Source organism: Arachis ipaensis, chromosome B8 (genome assembly GCF_059453495.1).
Source record: "Arachis ipaensis isolate K30076 ecotype BB chromosome B8, ASM5945349v1, whole genome shotgun sequence".
Lineage (NCBI taxonomy): Eukaryota > Viridiplantae > Streptophyta > Magnoliopsida > Fabales > Fabaceae > Arachis > Arachis ipaensis.
In genome coordinates, this window is record NC_142443.1 from 1221144 (window position 1) to 1237396 (window position 16253).

General features: G+C 37.8%; 3 protein-coding genes across 3 annotated transcripts; 2 read left to right on the forward strand and 1 right to left on the reverse strand.

The window, feature by feature from the left end:
• The first annotated feature begins 1898 nt into the window (after positions 1–1898).
• On the forward strand, positions 1899–4108 carry LOC107612124 (uncharacterized). Its single transcript, XM_016313948.3, has 3 exons — positions 1899–2358; positions 2443–2858; positions 3030–4108. Exons 1-3 carry the CDS (start codon positions 1899–1901, stop codon positions 4074–4076), a joined length of 1923 nt encoding a protein of 640 aa, XP_016169434.1. The 3' UTR covers positions 4077–4108.
• Positions 4109–5831: 1723 nt separating this feature from the next.
• On the forward strand, positions 5832–7586 carry LOC148546970 (uncharacterized). The gene has a single exon (XM_088496830.1). It carries the CDS (start codon positions 5832–5834, stop codon positions 7584–7586), a length of 1755 nt encoding a protein of 584 aa, XP_088352956.1.
• A 7317-nt stretch (positions 7587–14903) lies between these two features.
• Positions 14904–15556, reverse strand: LOC107610303 (early nodulin-like protein 7). The gene is made up of 3 exons (XM_088496833.1): positions 15424–15556; positions 15077–15340; positions 14904–15031 (listed from the first exon to the last, which is right to left on the reverse strand). The coding sequence occupies exons 1-3, from the start codon at positions 15554–15556 to the stop codon at positions 14904–14906; spliced, it is 525 nt and encodes a 174-aa protein (XP_088352959.1).
• Between the last annotated feature and the right edge of the window lie 697 nt (positions 15557–16253).

A 16253-nucleotide genomic window follows, 5' to 3' on the forward strand; every position in this document is an offset into this window, starting at 1 on the left:
TATTCTCTATTCTCTATTTGTCAGGTTCTAACTACCATACTATTTATGTGCCGAAAAAGTATAAATAACTACCATCAGTGAAGGAAGACTTGCTATACAAAACTCATTTCTTGTGTTTAGAGCATTGTTACATAATAGTGTTTAAATTATAATTCATGAACTTTTGGAGCTGGTAAGTTCAAAGAATCATGCTATCATGCTGTTGTTAGGTCCCATCAGAAACTACACAACAAAGTGCGAGTAAATTGCACTGGAGATTCCTGGAAACCAATTATTTTTCTAGATTACATATGGTTTAGGTGCTGAGAAGGAAAAGTAGCAAAGGCTAAAATGCTTACAAATAAGGCTGGAAGTGAGTCAAGCTAGCTCATAAGCCGACTCGAGCTCGCTTACGGTTTGGTTTGGTAAAGCTTTTCGAAGAGGTGCTTGTGCTTTTTAAAAGCTCAAGCTCCTCATTTTGTGTTTGGTAAATAAAAAAGATCATGTGCTTGTGCTTGCAGCTTTAAAAAGATCGGGGTACTTTTAAAAGCACTTAAAATAGAGCTTTTTAAAGTTGGCTTATGCTTTTCAAATCTAATATAACCTCATATGTTAACTAATTTTTAAATTTAATGCTTGTATTTATGTCTATTATAGTATTTTTAAATTTTAAAAGCTATTTTACCAAATGCAATTGTTGTTGCTTGTGATTATTAAAAGCAATTTTTAATTTGATTTACCAAACATAAATGTTACAACTTTTAAAAAGCCATCTTTTACAAATTAGCTTTTATAAGCTACTTTTGAAAAGTAAAAGCTTTACCAAACTAAGCCTACAAATAGGGCTGGAAGTGAGTCAAGCTAGCTCATAAGCCGGCTCGAGCTCGACTCATAAATAGCTCGATAAGCTAAACTTGTGAACAGGTAAGCTAAACTTGAGCTTGAAATTGAGCTCATAAATTAAATGAATCGAACTTGAGCTTATATATATATATATATATTAATGATTTTAATTATTTAAACTTTTATATTTATTTTTTATATATAATTTTGATGTAGGACATAAATAAAAAATTTATAATTTATCGATAAATAAACATTATATAAAAATGATCTTTTTAAATATTTTTTAAATATTTTTTAAATAGTTATAATTTATTGATATAAAATTATAGATTATATTCTTATTATTTGAGCCAGCTCGTGAGTTTTCGATGAGTCAGACTTGAGTTTAAAAAATAGGCTCAATTATTAATGAGTTGAGTCGTGAGCCAAGCTCAATTTTTATGAGTCGAACTTGAGCTTGGTCTCAACTCGACTTACTTCTAGTCCTACTTACGAATTACAAATAAAACACAAAATCTTGGTTTAAGTGAATTATATTCCGATCAACTTATATTCGGAGAAATTGGATGACAAATTTTGAAATGTATTATTGTTTGTTCGGCCATTATGCCAAGTCTCAGGTCAACTGCTAAATCATCAAAGCGCCTCTTATAATGATTCCAACAATTATATGCGTATGGATTTAGTTTTTGAGGTTTCAGTTAGGACTAAAGTTCAATATTAACATTGACATGATATGAGAGTTAATAAAATATGCTCAATTTTATAATACACTTGATAAATGAATAGAAAGAATGTGGAGTTTTACTTTCACATTCAAAGTCATACCAAGAAGTTTCTTTTGCTGAATAAATTCAACACTTTGAGAGACAACAACACAAGAATTTTCCTTGAACATGTTTGAGACTTTTAAAAGTCTATAACCAACGTAATCATTTTCTGTACAGTAAGTTTCCAAACATTTTCTGCAACTTCACTTGGTATAACTGATTAACTGCTAAACATTATATAAAGAGGACACAGAACTTTGCTCTATTCACTCTCACTTTCAGGAGTTGCCTTATTTCAAGCCCATGAATATGGATCCAAATCTGTTTGATGCAATTAGAAAAAATGATATAGCAACATTTTCAAGCCTCCTTAAGGAGAATGAAGGAATCCTGAATCAGAAAACAGCTGATTCCTACAGCACTCCATTGCACATTGCTTCCAAGTATGGTTGCACTGAAATGGTGTCTGAGATTATCAGCATGTGTCCTGACATGGTTTGTGTTGAGAATAAGAAACATGAGACTCCGATTCATGAGGCGTGCCGCCAAGAGAATGCTAAGGTCTTAATGTTGCTGCTTGATGCCAATCCTAATGCTGCTTATAAGCTTTATGCTTCTTGCAAAAGTCCTTTGTTTCTAGCATGCAGTCATGGCCATCTTGACATGGTTAACCTCCTCCTGAATCTACCTGAGTTCGCAGAGCGAAGCACTGCAGAATTCGATCAAACTTGTATCCTTATAGCAGCATCAAGAGGACACACAGGTTGGAATCATAGTTTTCTATAGAAATTCTGAATGTTGCTTTATGTTTTACAACTAACCTTTATGGATTGTGTTTGATCTGCAGATATTGTTAGGGAGTTGTTGAATAAGTGGCCTGAGCTTGTTCAAGTGATTGATGAAGATGGGAATTCATCACTGCATCATGCTTGTAATGAAGGATACAGAGAGATTATATGGATCCTACTAAGGCGTGATCCGAATCTGGCTTTACAATACAACAACAATGGCTACACACCATTGCATCTGGCAGTGAAGAATGGGAGAGTCTCTGTCCTTGAAGATTTTGTGTCAACTTGTTCTGCATCATTTCTCTATCTCACCACAGAAGAAGAAACAGTATTTCATATAGCTGTGAGGTACGGGTGCTATCATGCTTTGGAATACTTGGTGAAAGTCTCTAATGGCACAAATCTATTGCACTGTCAAGATAGATATGGCAACAGTGTCTTGCATCTTGCAGTTTCCGGAGGGCGCCACAAGGTGATGGTAAAATTCAATTTGTGATCAAATTTGGAATTCCATTACATCCATTGATATGTGTCAATGATTTGAAAACCTTGTTATTATATGTCATAGCCAATCAAATTTATATTGAATTTGAATGATAAACTATACCTGTGGATTGTGCTTATAGTTTTATGATCAATTTAGATAGCAGATTTCTTGATCAGCAAGACAAAGCTGGACATTAATACTCGGAACAGCGAAGGGTTCACAGCACTTGACATCCTTGAGAAGGCTAAGGACACTGCAGTAAATAGGCAATTGCAAACCATATTTATCAGAGCCGGAGGTAAAAGAAGCCAATCTTCCTCTTGCGCGCTCGAAGGAGACAGAACCAATTTTCTGTCACCTATAGCTTCTAGGCTTTCCCTCTCAAGAAGGTACATTTCTAATGAATTGCAAATGTCACATGAAATTCTATCTATTGAATGCACAAGCCCACCAGAACTTAGCAAAAGCGCAGACTCTAGATCGCCTCAGCAGCCTCAAGTAAGCGAGAGATTTGATATTGCTACCTACAAGCCACAATACTTGTCCCAAAAATGTTCAGGGAAACATAAGCATCAGAGCCAAAAGAAAATGGAAAATCTGAATCAACTTTATTATGCTAAAAGGAGTAAGCACATGGAGATGCACAAAGAGGCAACACTGAATGCAAGAAACACCATCATTTTAGTTGCTGTTTTGATTGCAACTGTGACTTTTGCTGCTGGTATTTCTCCTCCTGGTGGTGTATACCAAGAAGGACCAATGAAGGGGAAGTCAATGGTGAGTAATACAACAGCTTTTAAGGTATTTGCAATAAGCAACGACATAGCACTATTCACTTCTCTATCTATAGTCATTGTTCTTGTTAGTATCATTCCTTTTAAGAGGAAACCACATATGAGACTATTGAGTATAGCTCACAAGGTTATGTGGGTGGCTATTGCATTTATGGCAAGTGGTTATGTTGCAGCAACATGGATGATCTTGCCACATAGTGAAGGGATGCAGTGGCTATCTGTGATGCTGATAGCACTTGGTGGTGGCTCTCTTGGGACAATCTTCATTGGTCTTAGTGTGATGCTGGTTGAACATTGGCTGAGGAAATTCAAGTGGAAAAAGACAAGAAAGGAAGGTGCAAACTCTGATGGAGAAAGTCAAAACTCAGATGTTGAGAGCTCTTATTTACATGGCTATCATTCATATTGATTAACTTAATTTGGTTCATAATGAAAATAATGTGTCCCCATCCCTATAATAGTGGCCAATGTGTATAAATTCCAGAAAGCTACTTGATCTTAATCTATTGTTATATATAGTATATAATATATATAATATATGGTATTACAAAGTTGCTTATTTTGAATTCAAAATTGTTTAAATTAAGATTTGGTTCAAAGCAGAATTGTCCAGCCTCATAAAATTAGGAATAGAATAGCTCTGTTTACCAATTCATAGCTGATATCATATATGACTAAGAAAGTTACATTGCACTCCACGGGAATACTTTGACCCTGTATACACATTGAAGAGATTATGTATGCTTTGTTTACTGATTAGTAATTACATACTCAAATAGAATATTTGGTATTAACTAATATAATTGTTGAGTCTAGTTTTGATTTTGGGTTATGATGACAAACATTGTTTTGGGTGAAAAAGCCCAATATTGTTTAATGTGTGTTTTATTGTGGTAGGCCCATTAACTATCTCACAAGTCAAACAATGCTACTTGTTTCCTTAATGCTCCAAGTAAATGCCCAAGTCCACATTGCCTTAGTCCAAGACCAGCTAGTACTTCAGCAAATGTAAAAGAGTCAAGCTCATTCTCATTGCACCGATCAGCTAAGAATAAAAGGCTATGTGTTGGCAAAAGAAGAAAAGAAAGAAAAGGATATCTGTCAACATCAAGGACAGATGGGGCTCTAGCAAAGCAACAAGACACAAGGACTCTCACCTCTCCAAGGACAAACAGTAAAGCAAATTACAGCAAAGGAAAAGCAAAACACAAACTTGCCAAGCAGCAGAGGTAGTGGATGAAGTTCCTCGTATGGCAGAGATCATGGAGCAGGATGCAAAAGAAGAGCATGCCAAGGAAGAAAGAAACACCAAGGACAGCAGAGGTAGTGGTCGAGCCACTCCAGCAGCTGAGGTGGTGAAGCAAGATGAAGAAAGGACTGCATGCCATCAAGGACAGCTCCAACGAGCAGCTGGCACAAGGAAATGGAAGAGGCAGAAATTCTAAGCAAGCTGAAGATATATAAGAAGACTCATTCCATCATTTCAAGTTAAGAAAGAGAGCACACACCAATTCAGAGCACCTTCTCTAACATAGAGCTGAAATCTCTTTCTTCTACTCAAGCTTAATTCTGATTTATAGTTATGGCTGTCTTGCGTTATTCTTTGTTTTGAAAAAAAGGCAATCATGTGAGGATCAAAAGCCAAGAGAGAAAAGGCAAGAGTGATGCAGAAATAGCCACTGTTTATTTTTTTGATGTAATCTGGGTTTATGAACTAGGATTAGTTCCCCTTGCCAAGTTGGGATAGCACTTGGTGAGAACTGAATCTGTATAGATTCCCCTTCCAAGTTGGGATAGCACTTTGGGGTTGCTAAGCTTTGGTGAAGAAAGCTTAGGGGTAGATACTAGTTGAATTAGGGAGTAATTCAATAGTATTGGTGTATGTAACCTGAGAATTATAGTGAAAATTCCACCATGGTTTGTGGTGGAGACTGGATGTAGGATTCATGGCACTTTCTCCTCTTCTCTGCACTTTTAATTTTCTGCGTATGAGACTATTTCAAATAATCTCCTGCAACTCGAGCAACAGCAAAAACAGAGTTTGAAACTTAAAGTTTTAAGCTAACTTGATTCAACCCCCCCTTCTCAAGTTCAACTAGAACCATCAATTGGTATCCAGAGCAAGGTCTCAAGAAGCAAGCTTCACAGCTTGGAGTAAAGATCCATGGCCAACAACATGAATCCCAACATCGTGGCTTTCACTCTCACTGAAGGGCAGTCCAACAACAGACCTCCCTACTTCAATGGCAGCAACTACTCTTACTGGAAAGAGAGAATGAGAATCTTCGTGCAGTCGATCGACTACAACATCTGGAAGATCATTCTCAATGGTCCAGACGTTCCCACCAAACAGAATGCTGATGGAGAAGTTGTGGCAAAGGAGGACAGCGAATGGACAAATGAAGAAAAGAAGAAGGTTGAACTCAATGCTAAGGCAATCAACCTGATGCACTGTGCAATCAGTTTTGAAGAGTTCAGAAAAGTGTCAAGGTACAAAACGGCTAAAGAAATTTGGGATAAGCTCAGACTCACTCATGAAGGCACCAAGCAAGTGAGGGAAACCAGAATCGACATATTAATGAAGGAGTATGAAATGTTCAGTATGAAGGAAGATGAGAGCATTGATCAAATGTTCGAAAGGTTCTCGATAATCATCAATAATCTGGACGCCATGGGAAGAAGCTACTCTGAAGAAACCTTAGTAAGAAAGATTCTGAGGAGTCTCACTAAGAAATGGGAAGTGAAAAGCACAGCCATCTCTGAAAGGAATGATTTGATCAAAATCACCTATGATGAGCTGAGAGGCAAGCTGCTGGCTTATGAAACCACTCACATGTCTCAAGACAAAGATGACAAAAAGAAAAGTATAGCACTAAAATCAAGAATGACAGCCCAAGGAGAAGAATCTGATGACAGTTTCTCAGATGAAGAAATGGTGCTCTTTGCAAGAAAAATGAGAAGACTACTAAGATACAAAAACAAAGGCAAAGGAAGTTCCTCATCCAAAGATGTCAAGAAAGATCAAGTCAAGTTCACATGCCATCACTACAAGGAGCCTGGTCACTTCAAGTCAGATTGCCCTCAACTTAAGAAAGGCAAAAAACCAAAGAAAGACAAAAAGAAGGTGATGATGGCAACATGGGAGGACTTGGAGAACGACACCAGCTCAGAGAGCTCAGATCAAGAAGCTCAACTATGTCTGATGGCAGATCATAATGATGAAGATGAGGTAGATCTCTCTGACTTATCTATTGATGAACTGCACTACATTATCAAAGACATTTCTGTGAACTCTAAGAAACTCTTGGATAAGTATGCTAAATGTAAGAAAGAAAATGAGGCTTTGAGGACAGAAAATGATCTTCTTTTGAAAAAGGTTAAGGCAAATGAAACTAGCAATGAAAAGTTTTTAAAAGAAGAAAACATTGCCTTGCGAGCTGAATTAGAAAAATACAAGCTCAAGCATGAAGTTACTGCTTCCACTTATTTGATTTATGAAAATAAAAAGCTGAATGAACAAATAAAAAATTTGAATGAAGACTTAGCAAAGTTTGTTCAAGGTTCTCAAAATCTGAACAAACTACTTGCTTGTCAAAGGTTTGGATCTGAAAAATCTGGACTTGGATTCATAGAGGAAAACAAGGCTGTTTTCAAACAAAACTTTAAAAAATCTGAAGCCTCCTCTTCCAAGCTTTTCAAACCAAAAGGATTCAGCAAACCTAAAAAATCAGTAAGCAAGAATCATTGCTACAAGTGCAACAGAAATGGTCATGATCCTCCTCAATGTTTCATCTTTCTTAAGTCTTTTGGTAATGATAGTAAATTATATAAAGTTGTTCATGATTATAATGCTCTTGGGCAACCAAGAAGATTTCACATCAAAGGATCCAAATGGATTTGGATACCTAAGGTTAGTTGAAGAACATGCAGGTTTGCCTTGCATCCAAGAAGAAAATGGACATGTGGTATCTTGATAGTGGATGTTCAAGGCATATGACCGGAAGGGATACTTTCTTCATTAAACTCAACAAGTATAATGGAGGATTTGTCACTTTTGGAGATAATGGTAAAGGTAAAATAATTGCCATTGGTAAGGTTGGCAAAGATTTTTCAACTTGCATTGATAGTGTCTTCTTAGTTGATGGGTTAAAGCATAATCTATTGAGCATAAGTCAATTGTGTAACCTTGGGTATGCTGTAACCTTTAGGAAATCTGATTGTAAAGTCATAAATGAGAAAACAGGGGCTGTTTTGTTTGTTGCCAAAAGAAGTGACAATGTTTATGGTATCACTCTAGATGATCTAAAAGTTCAAAATGTAACTTGCTTCTCTTCAATGGAGTCTGAAAAATGGATGTGGCATAAGAGGTTAGGACATGCTAGCATGTTCCAAATCTCTAAGCTTGTAAAGAGAAGCTTAGTTAGAGGTCTTCCTAATATAAAATTTGACAAAGATATCACCTGTGATGCTTGTCAAATGGGTAAACAAATTAAAACCTCTTTCAAACCCAAGGAAGATGTCTCTACTAAGAAACCATTGGAGTTGTTACATCTTGATCTGTTTGGACCAACTAGGACTTAAAGTCTTGGAGGAAAGAGTTATGGCATGGTAATTGTGGATGACTATACTAGATTTGGCTGGGTGTTCTTTCTTGCTCATAAACATGAGGCTTTTTCAGTTTTTGAGAAATTCAGCAAAAAGGTTCAAAATGAAAAAGGTTTAAAAATTGTTTCAATTAGAAGTGACCATGGTAAAGAATTTGAAAATCAATCTTTTGAATCTTTTTGTGATGAACAAGGCATATCACATAACTTCTCTTGTCCAAGAACTCCTCAACAAAATGGTGTTGTTGAGAGAAGAAATAGAAGTTTACAAGAAATGGCTAGAGCTATGTTATGTGAATATGAAATCCCTAAGTTCTTATGGGTTGAAGCTGTGAACACAGCTTGCTATGTTTTAAATAGAACCATCATTAGGAAGTTTTTGAAGAAAACCCCATATGAACTTTGGAAAGGGCATCCTCCTAATCTTAGTTATTTTCATGTGTTTGGCTGCAAGTGTTTCATTTTGAATATCAAAGAAAATTTAGGAAAATTTGATCCTAAAACACATGAAGGGATTTTTCTTGGTTATTCCACAAATAGTAAGGCCTATAGAGTTTATAACAAAAACTCCAAAACTGTTGAGGAAACCATGCATGTCACATTCTGTGAGACTAACATTGTTCCTAGTGTTTGCATAGATGATAGTCCAGGTTTCGAAGCTGAACTACCCAAGAATGATGAGCCAGTTCATCAAAATTCAAGTTCTCATGAAGCTGCACCTACTAGCAACGAAAATTTCAATTCTGCAGGAGACAATTTAGAATTATCTCCTGTTGCTGCAGAAAATACTGATGCAGAGGCTATTGTTGATCAAGAGGAACCTGAATCCTCAAACCAGTCAAAAAGACCAAGAGAATGGAGGTTTCTGAAAAACTATCCTGAAGAGTTCATAATAGGAAATCCATCCACTGGCAGGACTACCCGTTCATCTTTGAAAAGAGCCGAATCCAACAACATTGCTCTTTTATCAAAGATTGAACCACAAAACATCCAAGAAGCTCTTGCTGATCCTTCATGGGTGCTAGCTATGAAGGAAGAATTGCTGCAATTTGAGAAGAACCAGGTCTGGTCATTAGTGCCTTATCCAAATGGAAAGAAAGTCACTGGCACTAAGTGGATTTTCAGAAACAAACTGGGTGAAGATGGATCCATAGTCCGAAACAAAGCTAGATTGGTCGCTCAAGGATATGATCAAGAGGAAGGGATTGATTTTGATGAATCCTTTGCACCCGTAGCTCGAATGGAAGCCATCAGATTGCTCCTTGCATATGCTGCTCATTGTGGCTTCAAGTTGTTCCAAATGGACGTAAAGTGTGCTTTCCTCAATGGCATAATAGATAGAGAGGTTTATGTGGCTCAACCACCTGGGTTTGAAAACAAAACTTTTCCTAACCATGTTTTCAAACTAGCTAAAGCCTTATATGGTTTAAGACAAGCTCCTAGAGCTTGGTATGAGAGGCTTAGCTCATTTTTATTGAAAAATAACTTTCAAAGAGGAGCCACTGACACCACTTTATTTATTAGAAATTATCATGATCACTTTATTCTTGTGCAAGTTTATGTTGATGATATTATATTTGGTTTGGCTAATGAAGATTTGTGTGCAGATTTTGCTAAGCTTATGACCAATGAATTTGATATGAGCATGATGGGAGAACTCAATTTCTTCCTAGGCTTACAAATCAAGCAAACTGCAGAAGGCATATTCATCCATCAAGAAAAATATGCAAAGGAACTTGTCAAGAAGTTTGGGCTGGACTGTGCTAAGCCTATGGGAACCCCCATGCATCCTAACATCAAGCTTGATAAGGATGAACATGGTAGAGATGTTGATGAGACACGTTACAGAGGGATGATTGGATCCCTAATGTATCTAACCTCCTCAAGGCCTGATATCATCCAAAGTGTTGGAGTCTGCTCAAGGTTTCAATCAAAGCCTAAGGAGTCACATCTCTCTGCTGTCAAGAGGATCATCCGATATGTACTTGGTACCACTAATTATGGGTTATGGTTTCCTAAGACTGATTCTTTTCAATTAGTGGGTTTCTGTGATGCAGATTTTGTTGGGGATAGGACTGATAGAAGAAGCACAAGTGGCATGTGCTGCTTTCTTGGGAAATCTCTCATTGTTTGGTCTAGCAAAAAGCAAGCTACGGTAGCACTTTCTACAGCCGAAGCTGAGTATATTGCAGCCTCCTCTTGTTGTTCTCAATTATTATGGCTGAAAACTCAACTAGCTGACTATAAATTGAATGTCTCAAATATTCCATTATTTTGTGACAACATGAGTGCTATCAATATTTCCAAAAACCCTGTTTTGCACTCTAGAACAAAGCACATTGAAGTTCGTTTTCATTCTATAAGAGAACATGTGCAAAATGGAAATTTAGATATTCAGTTTGTTAATTCTGAGGGTCAGCTAGCTGATATATTCACCAAACCATTGATAGAGGAGAGGTTCTGCAAGTTAAGAACTGAACTGGGCATTCTAACTTCATCTCTGTTTTCTTAATGTTTCTGATAATGAGATCTTTTGTGTTTTGTCTCTTGAATCGCGGTGAGATTTTTTTGGCAGATGATGAGTAACCTTCATTGAGTCACTATGAAGCCTACTGGATTCAGGCCTGAATGATGAACATCTCGTGCTGGAGCAGTCTCGACATATGGGCTTTCTTTACTGAATCCAATTGAGCCCATTTCATAGTTGCTTTTTCATTTTTTTTTGAAATAAGTTTTTGGGCCTCATTTAAAATTTGTTTTCAAATCCAAATTTTATTTTGCTTTTGTTCCCATCTGCAATGTACAACAATTACAGCTGTTACTTCCTATACGTTTTCAAAGTTGGGATTTTTATTTTTTCAAGGTGCAACCTTTACACTTCTCTAAGTTTATAATAACTTCCCACTGCATGCATCCATTCACACCACACTCTCCACTCTCCACTCTTTCATCTTCTCCGAACCAGTGCTTCTATAAATATGGCTCGAAAGAAGAGAGTTGCTCACAGAGGCTCCCACAGTGGCACCCACCGTTCTGATCACACACACTCTTCTCCCTCTCATTCCCCCACTCATTCCTCACCATCTCCACCACCAAACCCTTCTCCTGACATGGCCCGCACGAAGACTACTGCTCGCCGCCCTGGCTTTGCCCCTCGCCCTACACCTCCTCCTCCTCCACCAAACACTTCTCAGCCGAGTTCTTCCAAACCTAGCTCTTCCAGAGGAAAGAGGCCTCTTCACGAAGACGAAGAGACTCGCCCCACTCAGAATCGCCATACTCGCGGTACAGTCATTGGCTTTGACCTCCGTCCTGTTGCTGAACCTAGACTCTCAAATCCTATTGCTTACAAGTCATTTTATGCTGATTTTCCTGATGAGTCCTTTGATCGTCGTCGTTTTCAATCTCTCATGAACTATCTGTTTTTCTGCAAAGATGTTTACAAGCGTAAATTCTGTCCCTCGAAGCTTGTCAATCTTGACAAACTCCGTAAGAAAGGCCTGAACTTTACCCCATTGTTTGCATATCAAGGTTGGACATCCATACTGTCCATCAAAGAGAAAATTTAACCTGATTTGGTAAAACAGTTCTATAGCAACATGTCCTACAAAGAAGGGAGAATCGCCTCTTTTGTTAAAGGCAAAGTGATTATTCTTGACAAATATCACCTAGGCAAAGCCCTAGATTACCAGGATCGAGGCCCTGATGTCTACACCTCTGGTAAGTGGGATGAAACACTCAATGTTTCATACTTTGATGCCCTAAGTACTGTCTGCATCAATATCCTTCTCTTAGAAGGTAACACTCCAACTCATAAGTCTCTTGGTCCAGTCCGTGCCCAGCTGCATAGGATTGTGAACCATGTCATCTTGCCTCAGAGCGGCTCTTTTCAACGCGTCTCATTCTGTGACACACTGGTTTTGTATGCACTGCTTTCAAAAATTCCCATCTCTTTTGCTTACTTACTTGTAAGGCATATGTATGCTTGTGTCAGTACCAAAAATGCGTTACCATATGGCATGCTTCTTACAAAAAATTTTCAATATTACAATGTTGATTTTGGGGCTGAAATTGCCATAGATTGTAACTCATATATTAAAGGGGGTGGTGCAGTAAAGAAAACAGCTCCCAAGCGTCGCCAAACTGATGACAGCACTGATGTTCCCTCTGTTGATGAGGATCCTCTGATTTCCCCTTCCACATCCACTACAATCAAGGTCATGACCCGCATTCTGAAGAATGTGCTTGAAGAATTTATCAATCTGACTGACCTTCTTCTCCATCATGGTGCTGAGCGCAAAAGGAATCAAGTTTTGGAGGAGAATGCTCTTAAGAAGACCAAAGGAAGGATTCGCATTCTGAGAGACTTTGTAGAGGATGTTGAGGTTGGCCTCACCACATCTGACAATGAGGGGGAGGACGATGGAACCTCTGATGAATCCAACTCTGATGCCTAGCTCATTTTATCTCATCTGTGATTATGACTTAGTTTCCTTTTGAACTTGTTAAATATTTTGGATGACTGTAAAGACTTTAACTACTCTGCTACTTAAACTATATGCACCAGCCACTAACAAATTTTGTGCAGGTTGTTTTTTTTCCTTTCCTCCCTTGATGACAAAAGGGGGAGAAAAGAAAAGGAATGTTAGTTTTGGCTTAAGGATTAACAGTAATAGTTAAGAACAATGTTTTGTGGTGCTATGATATATCTTGTGGTGTGCTTGTGTTGTGCTTAGTGTTAATTGCTCTGTGCTTCCATAGTGTTAATTGTTTTGTGCTTCCATTACTGTGATATATTGTTTGGATATATTGGTCTTGGCTGTTTTTAAATTTTGTTCAGGAAAAGATGTAAGCCATGATAAAGGGGGAGCAATGCTAGCATTCAGGGGGAGCAACTCACAATCTGAATGTCATCAAAGGGAAGTGTTCTTAACTCATTTAAATTTTTTAATTTCCCTATTTTATCATGTTTGTCATCAAGGGGGAGATTGTTGAGTCTAGTTTTGATTTTGGGTTATGATGACAAACATTGTTTTGGGTGAAAAAGCCCAATATTGTTTAATGTGTGTTTTATTGTGGTAGGCCCATTAACTATCTCACAAACCAAACAATGCTACTTGTTTCCTTAATGCTCCAAGTAAATGCCCAAGTCTACATTGCCTTAGTCCAAGACCAGCTAGTACTTCAGCAAATGTAAAAGAGCCAAGCTCATTCTCATTGCACCGATCAGCTAAGAATAAAAGGCTATGTGTTGGCAAAAGAAGAAAAGAAAGAAAAGGACATCTGTCAACATCAAGGACAGCTGGGGCTCTAGCAAAGCAACAAGACACAAGGACTCTCACCTCTCCAAGGACAAACAGTAAAGCAAATTACAGCAAAGGAAAAGCAAAACACAAACTTGCCAAGCAGCAGAGGTAGTGGGTGAAGTTCCTCGTATGGCAGAGATCATGGAGCAGGATGCAAAAGAAGAGCATGCCAAGGAAGAAAGAAACACCAAGGACAGCAGAGGTAGTGGTCGAGCCACTCCAGCAGCTGAGGTGGTGAAGCAAGATGAAGAAAGGACTGCATGTCATCAAGGACAGCTCCAACGAGCAGCTGGCACAAGGAAATGGAAGAGGCAGAAATTCTAAGCAAGCTGAAGATATATAAGAAGACTCATTCCATCATTTCAAGTTAAGAAAGAGAGCACACACCAATTCAGAGCACCTTCTCTAACATAGAGCTGAAATCTCTTTCTTCTACTCAAGCTTAATTCTGATTTATAGTTATGGCTGTCTTGCATTATTCTTTGTTTTGAAAAAAAGGCAATCATGTGAGGATCAAAAGCCAAGAGAGAAAAGGCAAGAGTGATGCAGAAATAGCCACTGTTTATTTTTTTGATGTAATCTGGGTTTATGAACTAGGATTAGTTCCCCTTGCCAAGTTGGGATAGCACTTGGTGAGAACTGAATCTGTATAGATTCCCCTTCCAAGTTGGGATAGCACTTTGGGGTTGCTAAGCTTTGGTGAAGAAAGCTTAGGGGTAGATACTAGTTGAATTAGGGAGTAATTCAATAGTATTGGTGTATGTAACCTGAGAATTATAGTGAAAATTCCACCATGGTTTGTGGTGGAGACTGGATGTAGGATTCATGGCACTTTCTCCTCTTCTCTGCACTTTTAATTTTCTGCGTATGAGACTATTTCAAATAATCTCCTGCAACTCGAGCAACAGCAAAAACAGAGTTTGAAACTTAAAGTTTTAAGCTAACTTGATTCAACCCCCCTTCTCAAGTTCAACTAGAACCATCAATAATGCATTTGTATATTTGGTCTATGCAGGGTTTAGTTTTACCATTTCTTAGTCTTCAAACTTATTTGCTTAAAACTTTATTTGTTTAAAGTAGAAAGCTGAATGTTCTACTTAAGTAACAATGACTAAGCTAATAAAATAGTTGAGCACAAAAGAGGAAAAAAGAAACTTAAATGAGAGAAACTATAGGCATGATCATAAATAAATAATTAAATACAATACAAATCCATACAATATATCAAAGTCTCTGCTGCAGAAAAAGAATAGGTTAAATGGTAATGCACTAATGCCTAAACAACCAGGGAGTTCAAAAAAAAAAAAAAGATAACAAGAGGTACATTCAGAGTGCTAAGAGTAACACAACCAAAAATGTAGCAAAGGGAACCATAACTGCTGAACTACTAAGCATAATAGAGCCTGAATCTTCTTCTATGCTATCATAAGGAGATGAAGCCACTGGAGAGAAGGCTTCAGGCGAAGGAGACATTGGCGACGGCGAGATAGGCGAGATACCTTGAGGTGCAAGCAAAGAGGGTGGTGGGGATTCTGGAACTGGAACTGGAACTGGATGATGTTGTGGGGACATAACCTCCACAAGAAGCTTCTGTCCTCTGCTACAATGATGAGCGGTTCCACTGATGAAGTAGAAGGCACCAGGGCTATCAAGATTGAGAATGCTCTTGCCATTGTCAAAGGCTGTGATGGGGTTACTTGCATCGCAGTGAAAATAGTCCCATTCCTCCACACTTAGAACTGAGTCATTCTCGTACTCAAACACTGCAAAAACACAAAGAAAATTAACATTCATAAGTTGCATAAGTCTAAGTGCAAATGCCATAGATATAGATATAGATATATACCGAGAGAATCTCCAACTTGGAACCTGTTTCTTTCAGCCCAATGGGTGTAGAATGAAGTGTCAGTGGGATCAGGAACACGCCAACCAAAGTGATCACCAACTTTGAACTCCCTCGAAGCTGTGGTACACAGCATGATGAAAAGAATCACACATTTAAATAGATGTGACATGCTTTATTAAGAATGGATGTTGAAGAAGCAAAAAGTGGTGATAAACCAATGCAAAGTGCAGGGTCTGTATATATAAGCACAAGAACATGATAGTGATTAGAGTGTGTTTAGGTAGTTATACATAGTGGGTAGTTATTAAAGTTGAGACTAACGTGCGGCCATTATTGGTGGGTATGACTTAATTCGGTCAAAGAATGGTCAACAATCAAGGCCACATCTTTAGTGGTTTTGGAATATGGCCGCTGCTATAGCTAATGTGACCATGCATGCAAGTTGCCACGTACTCTTTTATATTTATGAGAACTAGAAGTGGCCCGTGGGAAATGGATCCTCTCAATTTCTTTTAACAATTGAAGGAATAAAGTATGATTTCTCACCATTAATTGTTATAAGTGGAATCACAAGAAAATATGAGAGAAAGTGTATTGAAAGGTTATAGATCATACTTTACTCTTTTAATTTTTTTCAACAATTGAGATGATCCATTCTCGTAACCCGAACATATGCGCGGTGAGATTATAAATATTTTAATTTTATTCTTTAATAGTTTGTCAACTAAGAAGAGAAGTTTACGTTGATCACTATGTTTAAGGCTGGAAAAAATATGGGGATTCTCTTGTCACTCCAATCTAGTGTCTCTAGTGAAATCCAATAAATTAAC